This window comes from Muntiacus reevesi, chromosome 2, assembly GCF_963930625.1.
Source record: "Muntiacus reevesi chromosome 2, mMunRee1.1, whole genome shotgun sequence".
Taxonomy (NCBI): Eukaryota; Metazoa; Chordata; class Mammalia; order Artiodactyla; family Cervidae; genus Muntiacus; species Muntiacus reevesi.
This window is the reverse complement of record NC_089250.1, coordinates 203,676,909-203,690,334: the sequence shown is the minus strand read 5'-3', so window position 1 is coordinate 203,690,334 and position 13,426 is coordinate 203,676,909. Positions and strand designations below refer to the sequence as shown.

The following is a 13,426-nucleotide window of genomic DNA, read 5'->3' as shown; positions in this document are numbered from 1 at the left end:
GATACAATCATAGAATAAGAAATACAAATGGTTAATAAACACATGAAAAATGTCCAAGCTTACTAGTCATGAGGGAAATGTAAAATTTGAAACAATGTTGAGGTGTTATTTTTCACCATGCCATGGATACGATTTGTAATGTTTTATAATATGAAGTATTGGTGAGGATTTGGTTGAGGGCTCTCACAGCTGGCAGAAGTTCCACAAGGTTCTGCTTCTCGAGTGAGCAGTTCACTGACATTGATCAAAATTTAAGACGTACAAGGCGTTTATGACCAGGCACTTCCTCTTATTTTTCATGCTGGAGAAATACTTGGTTGCCTGCACAAAGAAACTTGTAGAAGCGTGTTCCTTGTAGCATTGCTTAGGGAGCAAAAAACCTGGAAATAAATAGTGTCAACTGATTGGATAAATAAAACATGATATATCGTTATCAAGGAATCTTATGCATCAGTTCCAAAGAATAAGGTATGTCTTATGTACTTTTTGGAAGTTCACTAAGAATTGTGTCAGGTAAAGAAAAATAAGAGGGACTTCCCTGGTGGTGAGGTCGTTAGGCATACGGTCTGCCAGTGTAGGGAGCTCAGGTTTCCATCCTGAACTGAGATCTCACGTGCCTCGGGGCAGCTGAGCCCCTGCACCCCAACTACTGAGCCTATGCTCTAGAGCCTGCAGACCTACCACAACCAAGGCCATATACTGCAACTACTGAAGCCTGCATACTCTAGCGCTTGTGCTCCTCAACAAGAGGAACCACAGCAAAGAGAAGCCCACACACACCCACTGAAGAGTAGCCTCTGCTTGGTGCAACTGGAGAGAGCCTGCATGCAGCAACAAAGACCCAGCACAGCCAAAAATAAATAAACAAACAAAAAAACAAAAAGAAAATATCCATATGACTCAATCCTTGTTTCCTTCCAACAGAGAGAGCCAAGGCAGAGGGGACTGGAGAGGTTTCTAGCCTACCTTTGCTGGGGCATGACTGAGTATGAGGTCTAAGCCTGGCAGACAGCCTGGGGCAGGCTGAGCCTTTAGGAGTCTTTGGGGGCCTCAGCACCTGTCACAATCACCCCCTCCCTAGATTTCCTGGCTCAAATGCACCTCACCAGCCCTGGAGAGCACCCCTTATCTGAGGCCAGAGGTCCATGAGAGGCTGGCCTCAGCCCAGAGATAAGGGCAGCCAGCTGTGAGTCCTCTGTCTCCAGGGGGCCTGGGGTGAGGTAACTGCAAGGAGACAGATGTGTTGGATCCTGCTGGCTCAACCCCCAAGCCCCAACCATGCACATCTTTTCTCTGCTCCGCTTTCAGTGACATCACCTTGGTAGCTTGAAACTGACCACAGTGGGATTATTCACACCATGGAAACTGGCAAACACTACAAATCATAGCTTCTTTATTTTTCTCTCTGTCTTCAGAGAACCTGTTGTTAAACCTTTACCTTCAGGGGCCTTCCCTGGCAATCCAGTGGTTAAGACTCCATGCTTCCATTTGCAGGGGGCACAGGTTTGATCCATGATTGGGGAACTAAGACCCTGCATGCCAGGCAGCAAAAAAAATTTTTTACCTTCACACCGTAGGAACACAGGATGTCCACCTTCACCCTCACTCCTGCCCCTAAGTCTGGTTTCAGGTCTCAGAGCCTTACTTCCTCTTTACTTCTGTCTTTTCTTATCTCTACTCCTCTCCTTATTTCCATCTCTTCTCTTATATCAGAGGGAAAAGGGTGACTGGGGCAACAAGAGGAGGAGAGATGCCTTCTTGGCAGCTTGGGAAGAGCCCTGGCTTTAAGGGCATTTAGATCTGGGCCCCAGTCACAACTAAGCCATTTACTCTCTTTGTGACCTGGGACAGACTTGACCACTCTGAGCTTCTGTTTTCTCACCTGTGAAATGGGAATAATCACATTCAGGACTACTGTATTAGAGGTGTGGTTTTGCTTTGACTTCAGAGAGTGGCATGCACCTAGACTTTGATGTGAATGGAGCCCTATGGAATTGTGCAGTGGACAACCTGAACAACAGTACATGGCCCACATCACCTTACTTACTTCAGATGGTTGTTGTGAAAGATTATAATGGAGGTGAAAGATTCTGACAAGTGCCTGGCACACAGTAGGTACACATGCATTATTGGTTTCCTTCCTTCCTCTTGTCATCTACCCCTTCCCTTCTCATCAATACTGTATCACTCCATCTTAAAATTAGGTCTGTGCCAGTTAGCCACACACTGTGGCACCCACAGGGCTCCAGATGCCATGGTCCACACAGTACAATGTCCCCTGGGTTATAATAATCCTAGTAACTGTATCAATTGCATGCCTGCTAGGCAGCAGACATGGAGGCTGCCTTCCTTCATTTCAGTCATTTTTCACCGAATCTGTCATAATCTTCACCTTAGGGTTGAAAGACTTGAGGCTCAGAGGAGTGAGGCACCTTACCCAGGGCCACATGTTAGCAAAAGATTCCCACTCAGATCCTTTGGAATCAAAGTTCTCCCAGCCAGTAGGTCCTGAAATTTTTGATATGAACCACAGAAAAACATTTCATAATTACAATCACTACACACACAGACACACGTGTATAGAACTGAAAGTTTCACAAAGCAATATTTACTCCTGCTATATTTGATGTTATCAGATATTCCTATTCCATTCCAATAGTTTTTTAAAATACTGGTTGCAATCCATGAAGTTTATTTTACAATCCACTTGTCTACTGCATCAAGACCTACAGTTTGATAAACATTCTCTAAGCAGTTTCTCCCAAATGACCTTCTAACACAGGTATCAGCAAACTCTGGCCCATGGGCTAAACCTGGCCCAACACTTGCTTTTGTAAATAAAGTTTTATTGGCACAAAGTCATGTTCATCCCTTTGTGTACTGTCTATGGCTCCTTTGTGCTAATACAGTAGAGTTGAATAGTTGCAATAGAGATCACATGGCCTAACCCACAGAGCCTAAAATATTGACTTATCTGGTCCCTAACAGAAAAACTGCCTATCCAGAAACAGACCTGATTCCGTGTCTCTCTTGCTTAAATTTCTCCAAATTTCTTGGTGGGCTTAGAAAACCACTGCCCTCTGATCTTCTGTGCTCTGGTCCCGCCGGCTGCCCTTGTGTGGGGGGTTCATGCTCTCCCCAGCACTAACAGGCCTGTGGTGGGTAGACAAAGCTCCGCCTTGCTTCCTGACACCTTGTCCTGCTCCCCCCTCACAGGCCTCCTGGGAATGGTAGCCCACATGATGTACACGCAGGTGTTCCAGGTCACTGTGAGCCTCGGCCCTGAAGACTGGAGACCCCATTCCTGGGACTACGGGTGGTCCTTCTGGTAAGTGGCTTTTGACTCTCAGACACCAGAGCCCTGAAAATTCTGGGACTTTAGTGGCTAATTCAGTTGGGAAACAGAGGAAGGTGGGACTCAGGGAGGGGAAGCGGGGAAGCTCCGAGTCCAAAGATGCTTTGTGATCCTAGAACTGAGGTTGGCAAACTCTAGTCCCTGGGCCAAAACCAGCCCTGTTTTTCTGCAACTAAGGATGATTTTTACATTTTTAAATACTTGAACATGAATCAAGAGAAGAAGAATATTTTGTGACATGCGAAAACTCTGGAACATTCAGATTTCAGTGTCCATAAATAAAGTTTTATTGGGATATAGCCAGGCTTATTGTTTACATATTGTCTACAGCTGCTTGCAGTCTAGAGTAGCAGAACTGAGCAGCTATGACAGAGGCTGAATGGCCCACTGAGCCTAAAATATTTACTATCTGGCCCTTTACGGAGACAGTTGGCCAGCCTCTGCCTTAGAGGCTGCTCTGGAAGTAGAGACAGAAGCTGTCAAGAGCCTAGTGAAGGGCGCTGGATGCAGGGAGCAGGGACCAGCACCTCGCGTGGTGTAAGAAATAAAGGCAGACTCAGGATTGTTTGGCTTGGGAGTGATGGAATCCCAGGCCTAAGTAAACAAGAGGAGTGTATTAGTTCATGGAACTGAAAAGTCCAGGTTGGTAGTTGTGGGGTATGGGGGGAATGGATTGTAACAGGAAAACCCACCCACCTCAGTCCAGTCAATAAGGGAACACATTGGTTCCTGTAAATGGAAAGCACAGCTTGGCGTGGACTTCAGGGAACGTTTGATCCAGAGTTGCTGATGTCATCGGAGCTGAGTTTTCTTCCTCTGTGGTCACCTGAGTGTTGCTCACTCCCTGTGTTGACTCTGTCCCTGGGTGGGCTTCGCTCCTGGTGCTGAGAAAGCTCGTTTGAGGCTGGTGCTCCTTCCTTCACATACAGGAGGAGAAAGGGCTCTTTCCCTAACCTTCACTGACGTCCCCCATACCCTCCCTCTGATGAGCTCAACTTAGGTCATTTTCTCTCTTCTGAATCATCACCATGGCTCAGGGAATGTCATGAGCTGATTGTCTCAGCTGGGCCATTCTTCTGGAACAAGGAATGAGTCCAACACTCCTAAGTGGTGAGTGAGTGGAACAGATCGTAAGTGGGCTACCAGATGTCTCCTTCAGGCACAGCTGGATCCAGGTGGTCATGTGATTGATCAGGAACCCAGTCATTCTCTCCCCACTTCTGACCCCATTCTCTTTGTGTCAGCTCTACTCATACACAACTTTTCCCCAGGCGATAGCAAATTTGGTCACCAATTTGGTCACCAGTTCTAGGCTTGCATGCTGTGCTGTGACTTCAGTCGTGTATGACTCTGTGACCCTATGGGCTGTAGCTCGCCTGGCTTCTCTGTCCATGGGATTCTTCAGGCAAAAATACTGGAGTGGGTTGCCATGCCATCCTCCAGGGGATCTTCCCAACCCAGGGATCTCTTACCTCTCCTGCAGGGGCAGGCAGGTTCTTTACCTCTAGCGCCACCTGAGGAAAACTAATTCTAGGCTTACATGTTACAAATGTAGCAATACCAGAAGAGAGATGGCCTCTTTTCAGTATTGCCAGCCAAAATCCTGGATATAACTTCCATTGGATTAACTTAAGTCACCTGACCATACTGCAACCAATGATTTACACCCCGAGGGGATTGTTCTAATTGGTCTGGCCTGAGTCACGTGGTGCAGTGGGTGGAGTTGCCCCAACCACACTGTTGGACAGAGAGAGGGAGGAGAGATCCTCTAATGGGAAACTGGAGGTGGGGCATGAGTGGGGTGAGCTATTATCTAAAGGAGGACTGTGCCCTGGAAAGACAAGTGACCATAGTCTGTTCCACAGGGGATCCGTGGTCTGGTTTTGGAGCTTAGGGACGCTTCATCCACTCAGGCATTTAACACATTAGCGGAGTGAGCACTTACTCAGGGGCAGCTGGTGCTGGGGCTCCTAGCTACTGAGGGTTCAGCAGTGGCTGAGACAGCGTTGTAACAGGAGTACAGCAGGTAGACACGCTATCCACTGAACCATGCTGTGCTGTTTGGGTGGTTGGGGGGAATCACAGACAGCCATGGAAGCACAAGAAGGTGTCCCTGACCCAGCTTCTCTTGGGGAGGGTCCTCAGGGGAGAATCTGGTCAGACAAGCTGGTGGAGGAGGGAATAAGGTAGCTGCTGGACAAGGGGATGGCAGGTGCAAAGACTCGGCGGTGAGAGTGCATCCCTGGTAGAGATGGTCAGAACAGAGCAGAAAGGGCTGTGACTAGGACCCATGGGGACTCGTGCTGTATTTCTGCCCCTTCCCACTCTCTGCTTGGCCCTGCCCTCTTAAAGCTAGAGGCCTGTGCCTTAAAGCAGAAGTCCCCAAGTCCTGGGATCTAATGCCTGATGATCTGAGGTGGGGCTGATGTAATAATATTGGAAATAAAGTGCACAATAAATGTAATACACGTGAATCACCCCCAAACCATCCCCCTACTTCCCGGTCCGTGGAAAAATTGTCTTCCACAAAACCAGTCCCTGGTGCCAAGAAGGTTGGGGAGCGCTGCCTTAAAGGGACCTTGACTGGCCAACACAGACCCCGATCCCTTTAAGTACAACAGTTGTAGGGGATCAGCAGTAGGGAACTTCACAACAGTGTGTGAGCAGGTGGTTCATGGAGGGGAAACTGAGGCACAGGGAACTTAAGTAGCCTGTCCAAGGTAATCCAGCTTGTGAGGGGTAGAGCTGGGATTTGAACCCAGACAGTCTGGCTCTGCAGTCTACGGTCTCAACATCTATATTCTGGAGTGTGTGTGTGTGTGTGTGTGTGTGTGTGTGTGTGTGTGAGCTCAGTCATGTCCGACTCTGTGACCTCACAGACCGTAGCCCACCAGGTTTCTCTGTCCATGAGATTTCTCAGGCAAGAATACTGGTGTGGGTTGCCATTCCCTTCTACAGGGGATCTTCCCGACCCAGGGATTGAACCTGCAACTCTTGCATCTCCTACATTGGCAAGCGGATTCTTTACCACTAGTGCCACGTGGAATATCAACAACCTCAGATACGCAGATGATACCACTCTAATGGTAGAAAGTGAAGAGGAACTAAAGAGCCCCTTGAGGAAGGTGAAAGAGGAGAATGAAAAAGCTGACTTAAAACTCAACATTCAAAAACTAAGATCATGGCATCTGGTTCCATCACTTCATGGCAAATAGACAGGGGAAAAAAATGGAAACAGTGGCAGATTTTATTTTATTGGGCTCCAAAATCATTGTGGATGGTGACTGCAGCCCTGAAATTAAAAGATGCTTGCTCTGGGGATGGGGTAATAGAGAGATCATGTGTATTTAGTGCATGACACAGGTAAGTGCTCTGGAAACACTAGTTTTCCTAATGTTACCGATAGTGACATGAAATTTAACACTCACAATAACCCCCTGTTGTATATGTAGATGCTGAGACTCAGAAAGGTTGGGTCACTTGCCCAGGATTCAGAATCTCCTCCCCCCATGGGCCTCTCTTTCCAGCATCTGCTGGCCCTCCAACCTGGCGGGGAGCCCAGCCTGCTGTGTCGGCCACAGGAACCCTTCTTCCTCTGGAAGTCAGACCTCCTGTCCTGTTCCTCAGCTCCCCCTGGGCTGGCCTCCTGGGGGGCACCCAATTCCCATTTAACTTATTTAAGGCCAGGCCCCAGCCTGCGGCCCCTATTAGGGCTGATCCATTTCTCCTTGTCACCAAGACCCGCAAGATGGATCAGCCCCATTTTTCATCCCTTGCATCTGGGGCCTTGCCAAGGCCGTGCAGTGTCATCTCGCTTGTTTAATATGTGTGAGGCCATTTGTCAAAATTCTGCCCCTACCCCCCACCAGGGAGGAGGCCAGCTCCATGGTGAGACAGCGCCAGCCTCTGTCTCCTGGCCCAGCTGGGGTGGAATAACCCCTGGGCTTGTAGTCTGGCACTTCTGAGGAGCTCAACCGATCTTGGGGACCAGCTTTCGAGAGCCACGTCTGCCCAGGAAGGTGAAGCTTCTGTGGCTGGACGTCCGCCAGCCTGGGTTCCGTCCTCACTTTGCTGGCTGGCGCTGGGAGCTTAGCTCAGGCTGTCAGCGGGACCAGCTTCTCAGGCGTGGTGGCAGGGTCCCTGGAGAGTGTCCCAAGAGCAAACATTCTCAGAGATTCAAATGGAAGCTGCAAGTGTATTTTCTGAGCCTGCCTCAGAAATCACTCAGTGTCACTTCTGCTGTGTTCTGATGGTCAAGAGCAAGGGATTGGGGCCAGAGGCAAGGATGAAGGGCTGCACAAAGCAGGAATCCCAGGAGGTGTGGCTCGGGGCGGGGGAGGGGGCATTAGCACAGAGAAGGTGCTCAGTGCGTGTTTTGTTATGAAAGGCAAGTGCCCCATCTTCCCTGAGTCTCAGCGTCTTCCTCTCTAGAGCAGGGATCATAATACTGCGGATCTGATGGCGTCCTTGTAAGCACCAGGTGGCACCCAGCTCTCAGAGTGCTTAGACACCAGAAGTGCTCTGTAAGTGGCAGTGATTATAAATGGTGATAATGACACGGGGGCCTTTGATAATGCCATGCTGGCTTTTTGAGAGGCACGTGATCCAGATGTCCAAGAGGAGGGCATCTGGTGGGCATGCAGGCAATCCCTTGCACTCTGTTCTCTCCAGTGTCCCCAGACTTGGTTCCCAGGACTTTAGTGTTTCCTCGAGATCCAGCCCTGACTGCACCTTCTCCTTACTCCCCGACTCCCCTCCCGGAGTCTACCCCCTCACGCACATTAAGCTGAAGAATCCCATCCCTGCCCTGTGCCCCAGGCCCTCCAGCTCTCCTGCCTGCTACTTTTTTCAGCTCTTTGTCTTAACTCTCTGCAGGCCCTCCTGTGACAGTGCCAAGGCAAGCCCCTGGGGACTGGGGTCGTAGGGGACGCAGGCAGCTGCTTGGCTTGGGGAGGGGGTGAATGAGGACAAGGTCGGTCAGCACCTCCTTTGTCCTCAGCACGGCGGGACAAACCCCGAGCTGTTCATTCCTGCCATTGACCCCCACTTGGAGGGGTTGCCATGCCCACCTGCGGGATGAGGACACAAGCTCAGACAGGGCAAGAGTCCAGATCAATAGTTTCTGTGTGCTGGGCACACGTTACATGCAGCCCAGGGCTGAACCCAGCCTGTAGATATTTGTTTGACCTGCCACAGTGTTGTATTATTAAAAATTGCATTTATTTCTAAAATTCAGATTCGTAAGAATTTGACATAAAAATCCAGGTTTCTGGCTTCTCTTGACTATTAGAAGATATGTCTGTGCCTAAGCCACATTGCCTCATGGCAGCGGGCAGCTTCAGCTGAGTAGAGGCTGCCCCTTTAGATGAATCACCTGCTCTCCACTTTACCCCAGTCCCCACTGCCCTCTGTTGCCTTACCTTATCCACACTTTCCTTGTTTGATCATCTGCCTGACCCTGCAGGAATTGGAGTGTGTGACCCTTGCTTGGAATGTCAACATTTCCTGATGATGATGGGAGAATGGAAAGCTAGGATCACTTTCTACTTTTGTTTTGCATTTTGTCAAAATGGAGAGAGATGGGAAAAGGGCCCCTCCTACCCCAAGCACATACAGTGAGACCCCCAGCCCTGAGCATTGACAGAACGCTTGACAGAATGAGGGCTGGGGAACCTACCATCATGGAGTTGTAGTTTATAAACGCTGGATGCCCAGAGAGGTTAAGCAGTTTGTACAGCAAAGGAGTGGCAAGTTAGGCTGGGTCCCAGGAGGGTGGCGCCTCTCTGTTTGCTTCTGGGGCCCATCTGTGTGTCATGTGGTGGCCTCACTGCCGCCCTCCTCTCTTCCTCTCCCCTCCTCTTCAATCTCCCTGACCCTGTGGAAACAGCAGTCTAGCCCTTTCCCTCTTTGGGGACCCCAGGCTGCCCTGCCCTCTCTGCATTTCTGCAAGTTGACCCCTTGCAGTGGGAGAGGGGGTTTCTGGAAGAGCCTTGGCTACAAAGAGCCACTGCAGTGGGTGTTTGCTGGTGTTACCGAGAGGCTGTGTTGGTCAGCAGAAAGCTCTCACTCTTACTGTATCCCTGAAGCAGGTGGCACTGGCCTTGTTTTCTGCAAGACCAGAGTGGGTAGAAAGCAGTGTGGAGCCCAAGGATACCCTGCTGCCATGGTGTGGACCACCTGGGCCCCCAGAACCTGCCGGCATCATCTCTGGGTCTCTTCATTCATGGGCACCAAGGGTGGCCTAAATTAGAAGCATTTGTGCCTTGTCCTGTCCCACATGGTGACTCTGTGCCCATCTGGCCTGAAGGTGGGCAAGGACTGCCTTCCTCAGTGACCAGAGGACAGAGCGTTCAGTGACAGCCACCCCCACTGCCCGCTCCCCCATAAGTATCACAGTGTCCACTCTGTCATTGTCGCTGAAAACCAGGTCATCCACCCACGTACCTCACTGTACCAGTCCAGCCACGTAGGCTGCAAACCCCAGCAGGCGTTCCGCCCTCGAGGTTTTCAGCTTGTGCCTAGCATGTGGGCCTGGGAGCCCGGGGGTTTGTGCAATGGGGAAATTGAAGACTCACAGATGCCGCCCTGAGCCCCTCACCCACATCAAAACCAGAACACGGGCTTCTGTGGTGGTCTAGTGGTTAGATATCTGCCTGCCAATGCAGGGGACACAGATTCGATCCCTGGTCCGGGAAGATTGCACAAGCCGTGAAGCAACTATTGCCTGTGCTCCAAAACTACTGAACCCACGTGCTACAACCACTGAAGCCCATGTACCTAGAGCCTGTGCTCTGAAACAGGAGAAAGCACCACAATGAGAAGTCCGTGCACCACAATGAACAGTAACCCTGCTCACTGCAACTGGAGAAAGTCCATGCGCAGCAACAAAGACCCAGTGCAGCCAAAAATAAATAAAATCAAAAGAAACAAAAAACCATCCTGGGGCTCTACCCTACTTGTGCCAACTTTAGGTTTTGCCTTACCAGACCGTAATAAGGCACCCAACTGCACCCCCACATCCAGCTGGACTGGCATCAGAGTAGAGAGCTGTGGCTTTCACCTTGCTTGAGTCTAATAAGCCCCATGCACCTCCGAGTGTCTATAGAGGTCACATGGGGAGCCCGGACTCCCTCCCAGGAGGTAGTAAGAAGGTGCTCCTCCCCATCCCTGCTGAGGTGGTCAGAGGAGAAGTAGTGGAGAGTCAGGGTTGTCACCACTGCTGGGGAAGAGGATGGGATGATGAAGTCGTTCCTTCCCCTGTGGTGTCAAGTGGAGGCAAACTGGGGAGCCATAATGAGCCACTCCTGCCCTTCCCAACCAGAGTGGTAGCTACAGAGGCTTCAGGGGGTCAGAACTAATCACCCCTGCCCAGCAGTAACCAGGAACCTTCCACCTTGAATGTCAGCGGTGGCCCAGTGGGAAGCCTGGATTTCTACTCCTACCTGGCAGTTACAAGGCGGTGTTCCCCTTTCCTTTGTCAGAATGGTGTCAGAGCAAGTCGGCTAAAGCAGAAGGTTTAAACAAGATCCAGAGTCTCATAAAAAAAATACCCCAAATCTCAAGGTTGCCACTAAAAATCACTGACCATATGAAAGCCTGGGAAAATCTCAGCCTGAAAGTAAAAATATACTCCACAGATCCCAATACTGAGTTAACAGAGGTGTTACAATTATATGAGAAAGATTCTAAAATAATCATTATTAAAATACTTTCGCAGGCACCCTTGAAACAAATGAAAAAAATAGAAAGTCTTAGGAAAGAACTAGAAGATGTAAAAAAGAAATGAGTGGAAGTTTTAAAACTCAAAAACACAATAACTGAAATAAAAAACTTGGTGGGTGGGCACAACAGTAGACTGGAGAATCAGAGGAAAGAATCAGTGAACCTGAAGATAGAAGTTACCCAATGTGAACAACAGAGAAAACAGACTTTTAAAAAATGAACAGAGCCTCAAGGATCTCTGGGACTATAGCAGAAGATCTAACATTGAACTGCCAAAAGGGAAGAGGCAAGAGTGTGCTGAAAAAGTACTCAGAGAAATAATGGCTGGAAAATTCTCCAATTTTGTAAAAGGTATAAACCTAAAAGTCAAACTGAGTGGATAGCCAAAAGTATAAACTCAGGATAAGTTTGTCTATGAACATCATAGATAAACTGTTTTTAAAAAAACTAAAGTCAAAGAAAAAAATATTGAAAGCAGCAAGTGTGAAACAGTACCTTAACTCTGCTCCGACGTGTATGACTCTTTGTGACCCCATGGACTACCAGGCTCCTCTGCCCGCGGAATTTTCCAGGCAAGAATGCTGGAGTGGATTGCCATTGTCTACTACAGGGGATCTTCCCAACCCAGGAATTGAACCTGTGCCTCTTACGTCTCCTGCACTGGCAGGTGGATCCTTCACCACTAGTGCCGCCTGGGAAGCCCTCCTTGACTGTGTGTGGTCAGCTGCTTAAGTCGTGTCTGACTCTCTGCGATGCTATGGATTATAGCCCCCCAGGCTCCTCTGTCTGTGGGGATTCTCCAGGCAAGAGTACTGGAGTGGTTTGCCATGCCCTTCTCCAGGGCATCTTCCCAACCCAGGAATTGAACCCATGTCTTTTTACGCCCCCCGAATTGGCAGACACGTTCTTTACCACTAGCATCACCTGGGAAGCCCTTAACTGTAGGGAAAACAAGTTTAAACACGTGGTTTTGCATCAGAAACAATGGAGCTAGAAGGAAGTGATATGATGTTTCAAGTGCTGAAAGAAAAAAACCATCAATTTAGAATTCCGTTTCTAGTAAAAATACCCTTTAGGAAAGGGAAGGAGAAATCAAAACATTCTCAGATGGAGGAAAACTAAGAAAAGTTATTGGCAGACCTATCCTGAAAGAATGGTCAAAAAAAGTTCTTTAAATAGAAAAAAAAAATTTAGGAAGAAATCTTGGAACATTAGGAATAAAAGAACATTTTTACTTTTCCTCTTGAATTTTTTGTCATGCATAATGATTGAAGCAAAAATTATAACATGACCTGATATGGTTCTAAATTACTCAGAGGAAATATTTAAGGCAATTATATTATTAATGGGAGAAGATTAAGGGACATAAAGGGAAAACGACATGATCATATCAATCAATGCAGAAAATTTTTTGACAAAATTCAACATCCATTCATGATTTTTAAAAACTTGCAGAAAGCTAGGAATAGAGAGAAACTACTTCAACTTGATAAAGAGCATCTACAAACACCTACAGCTAACATTATACTTAATGTTGAAAGATTGAGTGCTTTCTCCCTAAGACTGTAAACACCACTGTTGCTCAGCATAGTGCTAGAAGTTCTTGCTAGTGTAGTAAGTCATGAAAAGTAAATAAAAGGCATAGAGAGTGAAAAGGAAGAAATAAACTACACCTATTTGCAGATGACATGATTGTCTATGTAGAAAAATCTAAGAAGTCTGTGCCTCCCCAAAATGCCTAGACCTAATAAAGGAGTTCAGTTTGGTGTCAGGATACAATATAAAAATAGAAAAAAATTATATTTCTATAAGCCAGCAAAATCAGTTGGACAACAAAAGTAAAAAATGCATGTACACTTCAAAAAGTGAAAGTCATAAAACATCTATAGGATTTGCATGTCAAAACCCACAAAATGCTAATGAAAGAAATCAAAGAAGATTTAAATAAATGGAGAGATATACCATGTTTGTGGTAAAGATGTTGATTCCCAAGTTGGTATAGAGGTTTAATGTAATTCCCATTAAAATCTCAGCAATATTTCATGTAGGTTTAGACAAGATTATTCTAAAACTTGTTAGGAAAGGCAAAAGAACTAGGAGGGCTAAAACAATTTTGAGAGAGAAGAATAAAGTGGGAGGAATCAGTCCACCCAATTTCAAGACTTACTATTTAGCTACAGTAACCCAGACTGTGTAGTATTGGTGGAAGGATAGGCATGCAGATCAATGGAACAAAATAAGGAACCCAGAAACAGACCCACACAAATATGGCCCACTGATTTTTGACAAAGGTGTCAATCCAGTCAGTGGAACAGGGAATAACTTTTTCAATAAGTGGTACTGGACCTA

General features: G+C 47.7%; 1 protein-coding gene across 2 annotated transcripts in view; it reads left to right on the top strand.

Annotated features, from left to right (window-relative positions):
- Window positions 1-13,426, top strand: part of GSG1L (GSG1 like) — a 247,528-nt gene that overhangs the window by 202,834 nt on the left and 31,268 nt on the right. For both annotated transcript variants that reach the window (XM_065920332.1, XM_065920331.1), the window contains one exon: window positions 3,217-3,328. In XM_065920332.1, the coding sequence (XP_065776404.1) occupies window positions 3,217-3,328 (112 nt within the window). The remainder of the gene's footprint in view (window positions 1-3,216; window positions 3,329-13,426) is intronic.